At 37.2% G+C, this 16,442-nt stretch overlaps 1 protein-coding gene across 1 annotated transcript; it reads left to right on the top strand.

The window, feature by feature from the left end:
* Positions 1-7,503: 7,503 nt before the first annotated feature.
* On the top strand, positions 7,504-15,855 carry prl (prolactin). Its single transcript, XM_007251073.4, has 5 exons — positions 7,504-7,975; positions 9,945-10,066; positions 10,282-10,386; positions 12,819-13,001; positions 15,059-15,855. The coding sequence occupies exons 1-5, from the start codon at positions 7,936-7,938 to the stop codon at positions 15,245-15,247; spliced, it is 639 nt and encodes a 212-aa protein (XP_007251135.2). The 5' UTR covers positions 7,504-7,935; the 3' UTR covers positions 15,248-15,855.
* Positions 15,856-16,442: the final 587 nt, after the last annotated feature.

Here is a 16,442-nt window from a genome sequence, read left to right as displayed (position 1 = left end):
ATTTGTGGCTTTCTCTGGTGCCTTGTGCTGCCATCTTGCTAGTGATTTTTATTGCACTTATTGCCCTAACACTTCCCCCTTTACCTCCAGCCTAACAAGAATCAGGACATTCTAAATCTAGACATGCACACGCAAAACAGAGAAGTAGGGCTAAGGGGTAGTAGAGCCAAGGGGTGAAATGGGATTGGACCTTAAAATATATATTTTCCAGTGTTTAACATCAGCTAATACAACACACACAGTTATACTGCTAAGCTAAAAACATTAGCTATACTGAAGCCTACATTTTGTCTGTACATAAACTTAATTGTGTTTATAGAAAACAGTTGGTCACAGTGATAGAACCTAGTCTATTTAGGACTATTTACTGAACAACTCAACACAGTTTAAAGCAAGTCTTCTGTTAGCATGATGCTAATTTGCACCAATAGTTGCTAGATACAGTGAATTGCAAAAAGTGTTCATACCCTGTTTTGTGTCGATACAACTGTTTTGTATAGACCTTGTATCATGATTTGTTAGAGAGTAAACAAACAGCATCCGGAAGACCACAGAACTTACCAGACAGGTTAGAGATAAAGTTGTGGAGAAGTTTAAAGCAGGGTTATGTTATTAAAACATATCCCAAGCTTTAAGTATCTTAAAGAGCACTGTTTAATCCATCATCCAAAAAAACTCCAAACCTACAAACACACAGTGTTGGGAAGTAACGGATTACATGTAACGGCGTTACGTAATCAGATTACAAATTATAAGTAACTGTAATCCGTTACAGTTACTGCTTCAGTAAGTGGTAATCAGATTACAGTTACTCTGCTAAAATAAATTGATTACATTGTGGTACTTTCCTATTTTTGGTCTTCCAATTCAACACTGATAAATCGTAATCACATTCACATAAATCACGACATCAGAATATTCTGTGATTCACAACCTCCTGCTCAGTATGTTTTCACTGCAGAAGCGCCCCCTAGCCCGTCGGCGGGCCCGTTCTGACTATGTAAAGTAGAATGCTTAAAAGCGTCAAATATTCTAAAAACACCGACAAACTAACCGACTCATATTCTTTAGTACTATTTTAACTACCTGCATGCAAAATTACAGCCATCTACATGAAACCAGTCGCCAGAAATCTCCAACTGAAAATAGCCTGTTTTTTCACATTGTTTACATGGGGAACACGCCTCCCCAACAAAATAGCCTTATAAAATAGTATTAGTATGTAAAATAACATCAGATTACACTATAGAAAATTCACTTACTATCACAGCATCCACAGTACAGCACTGACCCGCAGATATAATATCCATAAAGTCCTTTATTCGCCTGCTTACTTCTCCTCACAAACATGCGTTTATTTTCAGCGCAGCCGCAACGTAATATTCTCAGGCTCCTAGCGACCACGCAATGTAATATTTTCACGTAAAGTTGTACGTGAATACAAAGCTAAGGATGTCATCTTCTAGATTCTGTGGTTTTCATTGGTCCACAAACCACTGAGTGATCGTCTTTTGAACCAATAACGTGAGCGCTGGATCAATCCAATCCAATCAAATGAGGTCATAGCCTTTCTCCAGGGTCACAAAAGTGATTGACACCTATTTCAACCAATAGTCCACCCTTAGATGAAAACACTGGTATGTACTTTGCCCTGATTGGTCTCCTAATGGCTGGGGGCGGGGCATGCCTAAGCGCTGTCATCAAAATCCCTCTGCTGAACAAAAGTGCGCCCACAGCGCGGATACGTGTGATTTTGTGTCATTTCATCAAAAAAATGTTAATATTACTCTGAAGTAGACTTACATTCATTTATTTTATCACAAACAAACAAAAAATATTACAAACTCTGGTTGTATAGAGACAGATTTACTTGTGTATATTTGTATTAGATTAAAGGCACTCTGGAGAGGTTTTGAACACTTTGGAGACGCCTGGTGGACACCTAATATAATGCAGTGTAACTCTTCAATGCTTTGTTCTATAAATTACAAATTTTGTAATTTGTTTGTCAAGATCCTACTGAATCAGGAAATGTAGAGAATGATTCACTATTTATCACCAACATCCATACACACATTGTAAACTTTAAATATAACTGGCGCTTTTTTTTTTTTTACATTTTCTTCTGCATTTGATGTTTTCAAATGGAACCTAAATAATGGAAATGAAAGTGTTGAAGTGAATTATTGTTTACTGTTTATGATTACACTGCATTTGACATTTAATAATAAAACATTAAAGTTATATTTTGTTTGCATTTGTGAGTTCTTACAAAAAGGAACAGATTGTAATCACATTAAATCGTATTGAACCGAATCGAATTGTATCGTGACATAATTTGAGGTATCAAACATTTTCGTATAGCTTACTAAAATAATCATATCGTAACGTATCGTAATGAATCTTGTGATTTACACCCCTAGATAATCCTGGCAAAAAATCCACCTGCAGAAAGTGGCAAACCTGCAAAGAGATATCTTACGGTTGTTGTTACATTGTTTGTTTTTAATGATTTTATCATCAATTTATAGAAGTGTTTCATAAAATTGTTTGATGAAATGGTTTCATAAGTATTTTTATAGAGTGATTGAAAAGGCTGTTTTATTTGTTTATCTATTTGTTAATTGGAAAAAAAATAAAACAATAATATGCAATATGTGGTTGCTACATTAATTCAGGCTTAAAAAAAACAACAATACTGTAAGTAATCCAAAGTAATCAGATTACGTTACTCACTTGAAGTAATGTAACTGATTACGTTACAAATTACATTTTGAGTGATGTAATCAGTAATCTGTAAGGGATTACATTTTAAAAGTAACCTTCCCAACACTGCAAACACATGACCGTCCACCCAAACTAACAGATTGAGCAAGGAGAGCACTGGTCAGAGAAGCAGCCAAGAGGCCCATGGTCACTCTGGAGGAGCTGCAGAAATCCACAGATCAGGTGGAAGAATCTGTCAACAGGACAACTATAAGTCGTGCACTCCACAACCTGGCCTTTATGGAAGAGTGGCAAGAAGAAAAACACTGTTGAAAGAAAGACTTAATAAGTGCTGTTTGTACAGCAAACATGTGGAAGAAGGTGTTATGGTCAGATAAGACCAAAGTTTAACTTTTTTGCCTTAAATTCAAAGTGTTTTGAAAAGCATGTATCATTTTCTTTCCAATTCACAGTTATGCAATACTTTGTGTTTGTCTATCACTTAAAATCTCACTAAAATACATTTAAGTTTGTGGTTGTAAGGTGACAAAATGTGGAAAAGTTCAAGGGGTATAAATTTGTTTGCAAGCCACTGTAGATATATAACACTAGCGTAGTCTTGTAGCTTCATACATGTTGTCTGAGACTGTGACTGATGTGTGAGAGATGCTGCCTGCTCTAACAGGATTCTGAGGCAGGAAGACGAGGTATGTCTGAACTGAAGTATAGTTATCTTGCCTTCTAAAAAGAAAGCAGGGCTTAAAATGGTTTAAGTCTTTTAAACCATTTCAATGGTGGGGAAAATTAGCTCTAATAAGTATTTTTTACTAAGATTTTTATTTGATTAAAATTTAAAAAACAACGCATGTGTGTAATAAAGAGCAACCAATTAAAAACACAAAAAGAGCAACAAAATAATTTCTAACATGAAAACATACCAGAATGCAAAGTCAGCATTTTTTTTCATGCTGAGAGTCACGTAGGGCGAGAGACAGTCTGAGAGACTAGATTGAGTGAGTGAGTGAGTGAAGAAAGAGAGCAGTACTGACACTGAGAAATAATTACACTCCTCCTTCTGTGTTCCAACAAAACAAAGAAGTATTTCCTCACAGCCTGAGGGAAACATGTGGAGGGGGAGGGGAAACCACTGGCTAACTTCACTATGTACACTTCTCTCTATCTTTCACTCTCTCTCTCTCCCTTTCACTCTCTCTATATTCAGAACTAGTAAACTGCAAAACATTACAAAGAAATTAAATGTATTTCAGTGCTGAGTGTCAGAAAATCTGTTTCCACTCTTTATCATGACTTTTATTCACTGTTTAATGATTTAAAGAAAACTTGCTTCTTTCATTACATAACATTCATAATTTGGTAAAAATCTAATTTGTTGCTTTGGCTCTATGGAGATTACTCCATTACTCCCTCTGCTTCTGTCGACCACAGGTGGCCACCTCCTTCCAGTTTGAATGTTTGCCTGATCTTTAGCTTGACAACCAAAAGGTGCTATCAAACATCCCACTGAGCTGAAAACCCTCAACCATCTGAAAAGTCTGTATCTGCAAAAAACGATACTGCCTTCCTTAGTTTTTTGGTCCTTTTCAGTCTCAAACATTAAATAATAAAACAACCCAATGACGATACCTTTATCCCCCACACCCCGTCTCTTCCTCCTTGTTCACCCCAGGAAAGTTGGCAAATCAGTTTCCAATGTATATTACCAGTCAAAAAGTTGCATTCAGCAGTTTTTCATTATTTAAAAATGTTCCTCAATGTAGATTAATACTAGGGTCGTCCAAACTATGAATAAAAAAGTGTTTAACAAACCAGATTTTTTTATATACTAGATTCTTCAGAGTTTGGCACCTCTTGCTTAGATGACAGCTATATGAGATAGGGTCACCTGGAATAGCTTTCAGTTAACAGCTGTGCTGAAGTTGTCACAAGTTAATTACTTGAATTTCTTAATGTGTTTGAGAACATTAGTTGTGTTGTGAAGAGGTAGGGTTGGTATACTGCGAATAGTCATATTTGATAAATGTTCTAATCCATATTATTGCAGAAACTACTCAACTTTGAAAGTATTTTCAAATGCGGACGCAAAGGACATGAAAAACGTAATGATGAAACCGGCTCATATCAGGACCGCCCCAGAAAAGGACGAGGAAGAATGACTTCTGTTGCACAGAATAAGTTCAGAGTTACCAGCCTCAGAAACTGCAAGTTAACAGCACCCCAGATACGAGCCACCTACATGCTTTACAGAGTATTTTGGTTTGTCTAAAACAAAATTCAATTAACTTTTTTACTTTGTGAAGTGTATGTGTGTTTTATATTATGTAAAACTAAGCAATGGAACTTACTGCACCATAATTATTCTGCTCCCCAATGTTCAATGTCAAAGCAAAATAAACAATGAAAAGATTTAAAATTAAGTTTACAACATGATTCCTTATATTTTCCTTCATAGTGTGAGTGAGTTCAGCATTCATTGATGTGTTGTTAATTTGAAAAGCTGCCTTTCCAGGTTTTTTGCCTAATTATGTCTCCCTACCTAAATCCAACTCCCTTTAAGCACATGCTCGTCATCGTGCAGATAATCCTTATTTTCTTCATTCTCTCTTATTTCTGTTTATGAAAGTGTTTTCATAACGTCATTTCATTTATTCTTTTTCTATTGCTTGATGACTGATTATATCCTGCCTCATCTTTCTTTAATGGTTCCAAAAGTGGTTTGTCACATCAAAACAAACGAAATGTGGTTCAGTAGATCTGACTGAGACCATTTCTCTTGGTCAGACATAATTTTTGCCTATTGGTTTGGGCCGTAGTTCACGGCACCTTTCACACTTTTCAGAAAGTCAAGACCAAACAAGGTAGATGTTAAAGCTCCCTGCACAGTTAAAACAATATCTGAGTCAGTGGAAACTAAGTGTGTGTGTGTGTGTTGTAGAGAGAGTAAGTGATCTTTTCTGAGGGGGGATAACAGGAATGCTTGTCCCTGCAGGCCAGAGAAAATGGAGGCTGCCGTTTAGTTTCAAAGTTATAGTTTGAGGTCAGACTGTGGGCAGACTGTGATTGAAATGTGTCATGTGATTTTACAAAAAATCTGTATAGGAGGAATACATTCTGGTTTTTTTTGGGGGGCATTTTTACATCAGTGTCTGTAATGGGTGCAACTTTAAAAGACCAGTAAAGATGATACTTTTCAGTAGTAAATGATAAAATTATCAGGGTGTGTCATCAGATATTAAGGAAACATGCAAAGTTCAAGCACTGTCATCTGTTATCAGCAAAGCTTGAGCCAGTATTTTACTACTAGAACCTTGCAGTACGTCACAGAAATCTGTGCATTGTTTGCCTTTTGATTCCACCTTCTCCTCATTCTCCAACACTAATCCCCCTCCTCCTGAGGTTGCCAGATTTAAAAACACAACAGCGGTGCTGCAGCCATGGAAGCCTGCAAGTGGGCCGGTTCAGCCCAAATCTTAGCTGCTACACAGCCTAAAAAGCCTCCCCATTTGTCCCAAAATCTATGCGGAAGACTTCCAGCTCAGAAAGATAACAAGACAGACATTAAGCTTTTTTAGCCAGGTCATTTATCACAACCACATGATAACGTGAGCTACAATCAGTGACAGTGAAGGAGTAGACAGGTCATATCTCATTACTACCTCAGAGGTGACAAGTATGCCGAACATTTACGCCAGAAACTCTGTGTTGACTCAGTTTAGCTACGAGGGAGTTAATTTTTTTTTAGTTTTTTTTTTCTGTATAACAAAATTGGCTTAGGCTAATGCAGCTAGCAGTGCATAAAAATAGCTAATATGGACAAAGTTATATAAATTCCACATGGTTTATAACGTTGCTTGCCATGGTAGAAGTTATTGAAGAACTTGTCTTGCATTTGTTGGTGTAGGTTCAGTGTCCTCGGCCTGGCAACCCAAATGAGCTTGGCCTCTGTGGAGGGTGGGTGAAACAGACAACTGTCTCCGGTGTAGCCATGATTTCACATGCATTTCACACAAGGGCTTCCCACAAAGAGGACAAATGATGTACATAATGTGTCGTTACACTTGTACATGTCCAATTAAGATAAATTTGCAATAAACTGTGCATTATTTGCATTGGAAGTGTGTTTTTTTATATTCTCTGTAGGGTACTTAAGCATTTGCACACAGCATTTACACTCAGAATGCCTCAGAATGGTGTTAAATGAACAAATCAACAAGGTAACAGTAGGAGTGTTTATTTAAACACCACTGCTTCAGCCATTCACATCAGCACAGCTGCGTCAACACTGGAGATCATGGGGGCGGACTACCTACCTGCCCACTCTCAACCTCTCAACCGCTTTGTTTGTTGTTTTGAAGCTTTAAGTGACCAGCTGACCTGCAACAATAGACTTCTTCTACAAGAATTGACCTGTGGGGATTGGCCAGCGGTGGGCTTGCATTGTAACAGGCCTGATGCTGATTGGTTGGTCAGGCCACCACTGAGTGGGACTAGTACCCATATGCTTAAGGCACCGCTGCAACCCACAACACACCTCTACAAAGGAATATGTAAACAAACAAATACGCACCTATAAACACATACATGATACAACACAAAACAGAAACAAGAGCAGCGGCCAATCGGGCCACAACGTTCGCAGCATGTGACAAATGGCTAGAGATTATGAGTTACATGGGCATGTTAGTTGAAAACACTGTGACATGGGTGTTTCCTGGGTTTGACCAACTCGGTTGACCAACTTCAGGATACACAACACACACACACAAAAACACAGGCACTCATTCTCTCAAGAGCACCCAGTTCCTGCATAATTTATTCATTTGAACTGGGTTACGCACACTATAAGCTTAGCTTTCAAGATCCTGCTGCTCTTAATTAACCTTAGCCTCTTAGATATTCATCCATTACCCAATTTAACGGGGTAATGCTGGGTTTTTTACCCAGCCACACACTTCCACCCTGCTTCTGGTCAAACAGCCTGTGGCTATTCATCAGTCCAGACCCCAAGACAATGTTTCTCATTTGGGCAGTTCTGGACAGAACTAGTTTAGAGACAATGCTCTCAGAGTGAAGGGCCTAGTGCATACCCAAATGAAAAAGGACAAGGAGAGTATATAATGGGGACCAGCAAGAGGATATGACCAAGAAGGGGAGAGCAAAAAACAGAAGAAAAAAACGAATAGAAGGAGTGAAGAAGAAAGAAGGAAAATAATGGCTCGACGCTCTCAAAGCACCAGACTGCACCTGGCAGGTAAGTCTTTCACTGTTTCCCTTATGCCTAGTTCAGACTTCATGGTTTTAGCCAGGTTTTCTATTCGGCAACAGTTCTTTGTAGATTGCAAGCAAATGCTTGGAGGCAAATTGGCAATAATTTAGAGTCGTGTAGTGTGAACTGCAGAAAGATGTTCGCTGACATCAGTCATGTCTCATAAACCAAGCATTAGGGATGTTTGTGGACACCCCTTCCAATAAATGCAGCATTAAGCCTCCCAGCTAACAGAGGAGAATGTTTACAACGGTTTAAAAAGTTTCCAAGAAGGTTAGGCTGTAATGTTACCGAAATAATGTTCCAGGAATGTTCTAAAAACGTGTGATTTAATTAAGATTTGCATACCAATGTTATTATAACGTTTCTCACGCAATGTTTTCAGCTAGTCGAATTCTAACATTTCAAAAACTAACTAAAAGAGCTGTTGCAGCAACATTACTATGACGTTCAAAAATGTTAAATTAAAACATTCTAAGTACATCCAGAAAACTTGACAGATTTATCATTCTAAGAAAATTCATTGTAATTTAAAAAAACATTCTACTAAACAAAAATTGTTGGCTGGGCACGTTAAGTAGCATCCTTTGCTAACACAGATGTGCAAATGCACACACACACAGTTTGTTTAGTTCCTCTAGAGAACTTTATTCAATGGACAGGGCCAGCCCAAGCCTTTATGGGGCCATAAGCAGAATTTTATTTGGGGCCCCCATACAATTCACCACCTCAGCACCAGGAATCCATTAAACTAGTATTGGTGTGGCCACTACAAAAATCACATTTCACGTATGTAATACTTTTCCTTATTATTAGCCAATGTCAATTTTTTTAATATATATTTTTTGTCATGATATCTTGGTGCTCTTGGGGGCCCTAAGGGGCGGCATAATTTGAATATGCCTTGGGCCGGCGCTGCCAATGGAACAGGACTCTCTGAATAGCAGATAAGCATGAACCTGAATCAGGCAAGAAAAGTATAAAGACATGTTGAAGAAACAGTGATATCTGGAAAGATGGGGCTCCATCCAGTACTTTGGGATGAGTTCCTTAACATTTGGGGATGATGAGGTGGGGTGTTGATCATCCTGACCTCATCCTGACCTTACTAACGCATTTGTTACTGAATGCAATTAAATCCTGACAGCAATGCTGCTCAATTGGTTCAAGAAGAAAGCCTTTCCTAGACAGTAGAAACTAGTTATTAATATCCTAGATTTTGGAAGAAACACTGAATGGGCAGCTGTTTCAATATTTTCATTCATACAATACGCTGTATAGTGCAGTCTAATATCAAATTTGAGGAAAACTGTATATACAGCTTTGGAAAAAAATAAGAGACGACCTAAAAATTATGAGTTTCTTTAATTTTACCAAATTGAAAACCTCTAGAATATAATCAAGAGGGAGACGGATGATCACAAGCCATCAAACCAAGCTGAACTGCTTGAATTTGTGCCCCAGGAGTGGCATAAAATTATTCAAAAGCAGTGTGCAAGACTGGTGGAGGAAAACATGCCAAGATGCATGAAAACTGTGATTTAAAAACCAGGATTATTCCATCAAATATTGATTTCTGAACTCTTAAAACTTTGTGAATAATATAATTCATAATCTGCAAATAAATGATCTAAATGACAATATTTTATTTGGAATTTGGGAGAAATGTTGAATGTGTAATTTTACTCAAACATAGCCATATAAATAGCAAAATCAGAAACTGATTCAGAAACTAATGTGGTCTCTTATTTTTTTCTAGAACTGTAAAAACATAAAATCTAATCTCATATACCCCTTGTTTCCTTTCTTCACACCTTCGAACCTGTATTTTATTCCCATTCTTCTTTGCCTAGAATCAGCTTAAATGCTTCATCTTTCAGCTCTCTTCTTTCCATTAACTCCTCTACATCTGTTTAGTGTTTAACCAGTGTGTCCCTCTGTTTTACTGCCTCAGTGACCGTCCTGATGTGTGCCTTTGTCTCCACTGATGGAGTGGACATGAACGACCTGCTGGAGAGAGCCTCCCAACTCTCTGACAAGCTCCACTCACTCAGCACCTCCCTCACCAACGACCTGGTCAGTAGATCACCCAGCACATGTTGCTGCACATGGTCTTACTCATAAAATAGCTCTCTGCAAAAAGAGCATGGTGTTTGTGTGGAAGGATAGGCAGGTGGAAGTGCGGCAGTGTGGGATGCATGGAATGGTACTATATGTGTGGGTCTGGGTGAAGAAGATTCTTCTGTTCAGCTAATTTTCTCATTGCTTCTTCCATACTTTTTCCCCTGCAGGACTCTCACTTCCCACCTATAGGAGGAAAGATGATGAGACCATCCATGTGCCACACTTCTTCTCTCCAGATCCCCAACGACAAAGATCAGGCCCTCAGAGTGCCGGTAAGATCTGCTTTTGCTCTCTCTCTGTAGTACTTTTTAGGTTCTAGGGCAGGGGTGTCCAAACTGCGGCCCGTTTCCTTTTTTGGAGCGGCCTGCGAGGTATTTTAGAAATAGAATAAAAGTTGGCCCGCTGTTAAGTAGGTTTTTATAATGTGAGATTCAAAGTTTGAATGCTAGGTGTCAGAAACGGGCCAAAGAGTCTAAAAGCGGAGAGAGTGCGCATTTCTAGTGCAGAAAAACGGGCCAAAGACTCTAAAAGCTTTTTTTAGCTTTTTTTTTTCTTTTTTCAAGGGTTCTTAAAATCAGCTAAATGTTCTGGTCCAGATGTTCAGACTTTTCAAATTTGTCCGAATCTAACTAGCACAGGTGAAAGATACTAAAATCCACAGTCCAGACTGTGGTGGTCCTGGGTCAGACCTACATAACCATAAGCCTGGAAACACTTTTCTAGATTATTCAGATTAGTTATTACCAATTACAGGCTACCAAATAACTTGGTACTTTTGCAGTAGTGTGCCAAGTCCTGCTGGAAAATGAAATCTGCATCTCCATAAAAGTTGTCAGCAGAGAGAAGCATGAAGTGCTGTAAGATTTTCCGAAAAAACACTACACTGTTTTTTGAATTGATAGAACACAGTGGTCCAACACCAGCAGATGACATGGCTCTTCAAACCATCACTGACCTTGGCTCACTGCTAATCATCAACAAAAAAATAAATAATCACTTAAAATAGATCACTCTGTGTGTAATACATCTATATATAATATATGAGTTTCACAATTGAAACTGAATTACTTCAATAAAATAACTTTTCAATGATATTCTAATTTTTTAGAGATGCGATAGTACACTGTAATATAAATCAGACTAAAATTACATTTGGATTTGGTTTGGATCTAATTAGCAAAAATCTAATTTCAGTTTCTGGGTGTCCAGACTATAACTAATCAATCTGGACACAATCTCGATACTCCAAAAAAAAAAAAAAAAAAAAAAAAAAAAAAACAGATTTTTTTCTGGCAGTCTGAATGTAGCTAAAATGTCTAAAAATCAGAAATATATACAAGATATAACAGAACAGATGTAACATGGCTCTGTAAGTTAAAAGAATTGGCATCTCTGGGTTACAACAAAAATAAGACATTGACATATTAATTATTTGTATATATTTGTTCCGGAAGCTTCCTCATTACTAAATTTCTGTAAACACACTTGGAAGTATTGACTAAATGGCACCTTTACGATGGCAGGATTTGATCAATACCCTGGTCTTGGTTTGGAGGGTGTAGGACTAAATAAATTAACATGGAGTTAATTAAAGTAATGGGATCCTCCTTAAGAACTGGTCATTTGTGTGATTGCATTTCACCTTCTTCCCTCCTCTCATCTCCTCTTCTTTCCCTTACTGGTTTTATATTTGCCTCCCTCTTGTGGTCTATAATGTTAATGCAGGCAGAGCAACAACACTCATTATTGAGGTTAATACCAAAATAATATACCTTTTGTGTTGCAGTATAGATGTTTAAATTCCATACAAACACTGTGGAACAATACATTATTTAAGAATTACTCTGAATAAAGACATTCTTAAAAAATATATTTTTTACTTTAAAGAACTTTTGTACATGTTATACAATTTAATGTGGGGGTGAGATTTTGCCATGTCCGCATGTCCAGTATTTTTAATTATAGATTTTCTGAAAGTTCTGAAGATTTTTTTTTACGCTTTAGTCATTTCAGTTATTAATTTAGCAATTTTAATATCCAATAATTCACTGTTGCCATCATCTTGTGATAACCCCGCCCATTTTAGAAAGTAACCTCAGTGACGTCACAACATTCATTTATTTTAAGGCCCACCCTATCATGGTAAAATATAATGGTAATTTAAAAAACATTAAACTCGGAAAAAAATAATGTGTCTTAAAAACAAGATAATTATGAACAATTAAAAATAAAATAAAAATCTTTATCAAAATGTTTTTTTTTTTATTAAATGCAAATTTTCACTGAAATTGTCCACTTTGTCATTGTCCTCCCTGTTGTGCAGTTTGCCATGACAGGGTGGACACATGTATGACAGGATATAAAAAGTGAATGTAAAAGCTTGGAAATATATGTAGTCTGAAGTCTTTTAAATATGACATAACCAAAATAATTTAACATCTTAAATAATTCTTTGGAAGCTATAAGGACCTCAGGACACAATATTGAGATTATGCTTATACTGTAGGCAATACTTTGCCTGATGTTTTTTTATTGTTAATCTAAACATATGTTTCTCAGTATTATAAGTGCTCTCATTGTGATGAATTACTACATTTATGAAGATAACTAAATACATCATTATTACTTAAGCCTTCTTGATAGCCATGGACCAGAAGCACTGATTATATTTCAGTTCTGATTGTTGTGCCTCTGTTTTGTGTAGGAGAATGAGCTGCTGTCTCTGGCTCGCTCTCTGCTGCTGGCCTGGTCGGACCCTCTGGCTCTCCTCTCCACCGAGTCCACCACCCTGCCCCACCCTGAGCGCAGCAACATTAACAGCAAGACCAAAGAGCTGCAGGACCATACCAACAGCCTGGGAGCCGGCCTAGAGCGCCTGGCCTTTAAGGTATACTCTACGTTCTTCTTTATTTCTGTCTGTAAATTCTGTATTTCTGGAGGCACTGTGCAGTGATGTTTGTATTGGGAGGTTCTCCTTGCCACTATCATTGTGGTTATTACTCACAAGAGGCTTGGACCCGTATGTATGTAAAGCTACTTTGTGACAACATTTGTTGTCTGCCAACATAATTGCCATGTACCATGATAAATATATTCCTGTCATAATGGAAAAAACACTTGTCCTTTGCCATGATTAAATAATGAGAATACAGAACATGGAAGTTGCAAATACTGTAGAACACAGCAGAAGCAAAACAAATCCAGGAGAACCAAAAACTGTCTATTCCATTTCCACTTCAGGTGGTCCAGTAGACTAAGGCAATGCCAACATGACCTAAAGATGACCTAAAGGTTTGAGTTCTGGGTCATGCTCCCTGCCATTAGCAGCTGGAGTCGCACAAATATGTGCTAGTTTTACCTAAAAATATAAGGCAACATTTTTGCAAACTTATTTTTAAGTACAACCTACCAAACCATTTTGGGTTATTTGTACTACAAATAAAAAAAAAACTAATTAAAACACAAAACATTTTTATTAGTCTGAATTTCACTAAATGTCTTTACTTAGAAAACTTTCTATTGTTAGATGATTAAGAGGAAAAATTAAAATTACTGATACAAATGACTACTACTGACTAGACTGAATCCTATAGTCTTAGCTCATTTCAAATCAACTTCATTTATCATTTTTAAAAGAACCTAAAACGCATGTAAATAATACTTGCAGCGATTCTATCAGGTGAAGTGTGCACAAAGCAGCATTAGTGGTGTGCTAGCTAGCATCTGGTTAGCAGCATTATTGACTCCGGTGACTGGGCTTGGTAAGCTATAGTGGCCCGGCAAGTCTTCCAATAGGCAGAACAATTAGCATTTGTGCTCCAGATAGCTAACAGCCAGCTGCTGGGTTTGTCAGCTTGGACAAATGATTAATTTTACCTTGTGAAAACCTACAGTATCAGCTAGTTAGCTAGTTGCCTGATGAATTCAGCAACATGTTTTGTATATTTCCTAGCTGGCTATCTAACTATATCTGCAGCATAGCTAGCCAGCTAGCTACCAGTTTAATGAGGTATTTATTGTATTGCCATTTTAATACTTGCCTACTTTCAAGAAACGTCTGTAAACAGTTTTTTTTTAAATATAATTCACTGCAGTGCTGTCTCTATAAAACCAACTCACACTACACACATGCTCGTATCTTGTAATCCTTATTTAAGACTTGCATGTATCTTCCAGAACAGTCTTAAAAAACTTTTTTGAATATTTTAAGACTTTTTAAATATTTTGTAATTTTGTTTTTTTAAGTTTTTTTTTTTTTACGTTTTTACATTTTTTATTTTTAATTTAATTTCTGTAAAATTCTAAACATAATAAACACACACTATTGGGATGTATTTATTAGTTTAAATAAGCAAATTGTAAAAAGTATAGTTTTAGGTAAAATATTCTCTTTATAATGAGCAAAGATTATTGGGCTCAAGGCTCATTAACTTTATCAAAATCTATATGCAATGTTTATTTTGTTTAGAATTTTTTAGACAAAAAAAAAACACACAATATTGGTCTGTACTTGTTGTTTTAATTATCAAAAATCTTCTAATTTGAATGAGCAAAGTTTACTAGGCTCAAGAATTGTTTATTTTTTACAGTGTAGAGATCGTACAATTGGTCTTGCTCTCTCTCTGCTTACTATTTCCTCACATACTGACCTGCAGGAGCAGTTTAAAAAATGCATTGATGACCCTCCACCCAAATAATAGCCGCACTGTTGGGGTTCTCTGGGGTCCTGAACAAAATAAAAGGAGGATGATAAAGTATTCCATGAAACCGATTCAGAACTTCAGTCTATAGAACTACATAGTGGTCCTATATGCTCAGTAGAGCTAAAAAAAAAAATTGGATAATGGGTGTAGAAATAAGGAGTAATGTTATGCTTGATCTGTGTAAATTTTGGCACCTTTATTGACTGCTTTTCCCATTTCTCCATCTTTAATTTCTCCACAGATGGGCCCCTCCTCTGAGGCCCTCTCCTCTCTCCCTTTCTACAATAACAACCTGGGTCAGGACAAAATCTCCCGCCTGGCCAACTTCCACTTCCTCCTGTCCTGCTTCCGCAGAGACTCCCACAAGATCGACAGTTTCCTCAAAGTCCTCCGATGCCGAGCAGCCAAGATGCGACCTGAGATGTGCTAGAGGGTCAAAGATGCTGTTCTGACTCAGTACCACCATCTGTGGGTCAGAAGTGATACTGAATCAGAAGAGCAGGACAGTGGATGGGGTTCATATCTTACAAACAAAACAAGCGATTCTGAGTGTTTCTTTACGATTCCAGACCTTCAGACTTCTAGACGTTGAACATCCATGATGTGTGATCTGTTCTATGTTCCACATCATCTGATTAACTTGAATAAATTAATTGAAGAGCAGGACAGGTGATGTCTTGTGCAGTTATTAAAAGTACAAACTATTGATCAGATCACTCTGAATGACTGAAGAAAGAACACAAACAAAACAACTAAATATCTGAGAATACTGTTGTTTAGTTTTTTTGGGTTCTTTTGTATACACTAAGATTAAATGGACCAACACATCAGATCACCTGTTTGACTTGGGCTACTGGGCTAGTTTTAAATAGTTGCTTACTGAGACATTTGCACTTTAGACGACACCAATGTTTGTATTGAAGTTTGGAAGTAGATATCTTTACTAGATTTATTTCACATATTATTCATAAATGTAACATTCAAAATGGCTTTCACATCAAAATATCAATAAATGTTACTCATGCATTTCAAAGAAAACGCTGAATCCCTACTTTTTGAATTTACACACACACACACACACACCTGCCTTAAATTCAGTGTTTTTTCATTATGTTTAAAATGTCTGCATTTTTGGTTAATAGTAAATTTCTCAGTCAGTTTTATGAGGTAGACTCACATGGAATGGCTTGCAGTTAACAGCTGTGCTGAACTTGTCAAGAGTTAATTACTTGAATTGATTGTCCTCTCTTGTCCTCATGTGTTTGAGAGCATCAGTTGTGTTGTGAAGAGGTAGAGTTGGTATACGGTGAATAGCCCTATTTGAGTATAATTATTTATATGTAAAGAAATAAAAAAGTACTTGAAGACATGAAGGTCAGTCAATCTGAAAAATGTTAAGAACTTTTATAATATCCTCAAGTGCAGTTGCAAAGATGTCAAAAACATTAGGATGAAACTGGCTCTCATCAGGACCGCCCCAGGAAACAAAGTCGAAGAGTTAGCACTGTTGCACAGGATAAGTTCATCAGAGTTACCAGTCACAGAAACCACAAGTTAACAGCACCCCAGAAAAGAGCCCCTAAATGCTTCACTTTAACACTTTTGAAAAGGTCAGGCACCTTAGG

Source organism: Astyanax mexicanus, chromosome 19, assembly GCF_023375975.1.
Source record: "Astyanax mexicanus isolate ESR-SI-001 chromosome 19, AstMex3_surface, whole genome shotgun sequence".
Taxonomy (NCBI): Eukaryota; Metazoa; Chordata; class Actinopteri; order Characiformes; family Acestrorhamphidae; genus Astyanax; species Astyanax mexicanus.
Note: the sequence above shows the minus strand (reverse complement) of the source record. Positions and strands in the feature narration are given on the sequence as shown.

What these genes read in the sequence shown, in the direction of transcription:
- prl (XM_007251073.4), top strand. Translation starts at nt 7,936, where the DNA reads ATGGCTCGACGCTCTCAAAGCACCAGACTGCACCTGGCAG. An exon ending in CCTCCCTCACCAACGACCTG is followed by an intron (nt 10,067 to 10,281) that starts GTCAGTAGATCA and finishes TTTCCCCTGCAG; the next exon opens with GACTCTCACTTCCCACCTAT. An exon ending in ATCAGGCCCTCAGAGTGCCG is followed by an intron (nt 10,387 to 12,818) that starts GTAAGATCTGCT and finishes TGTTTTGTGTAG; the next exon opens with GAGAATGAGCTGCTGTCTCT.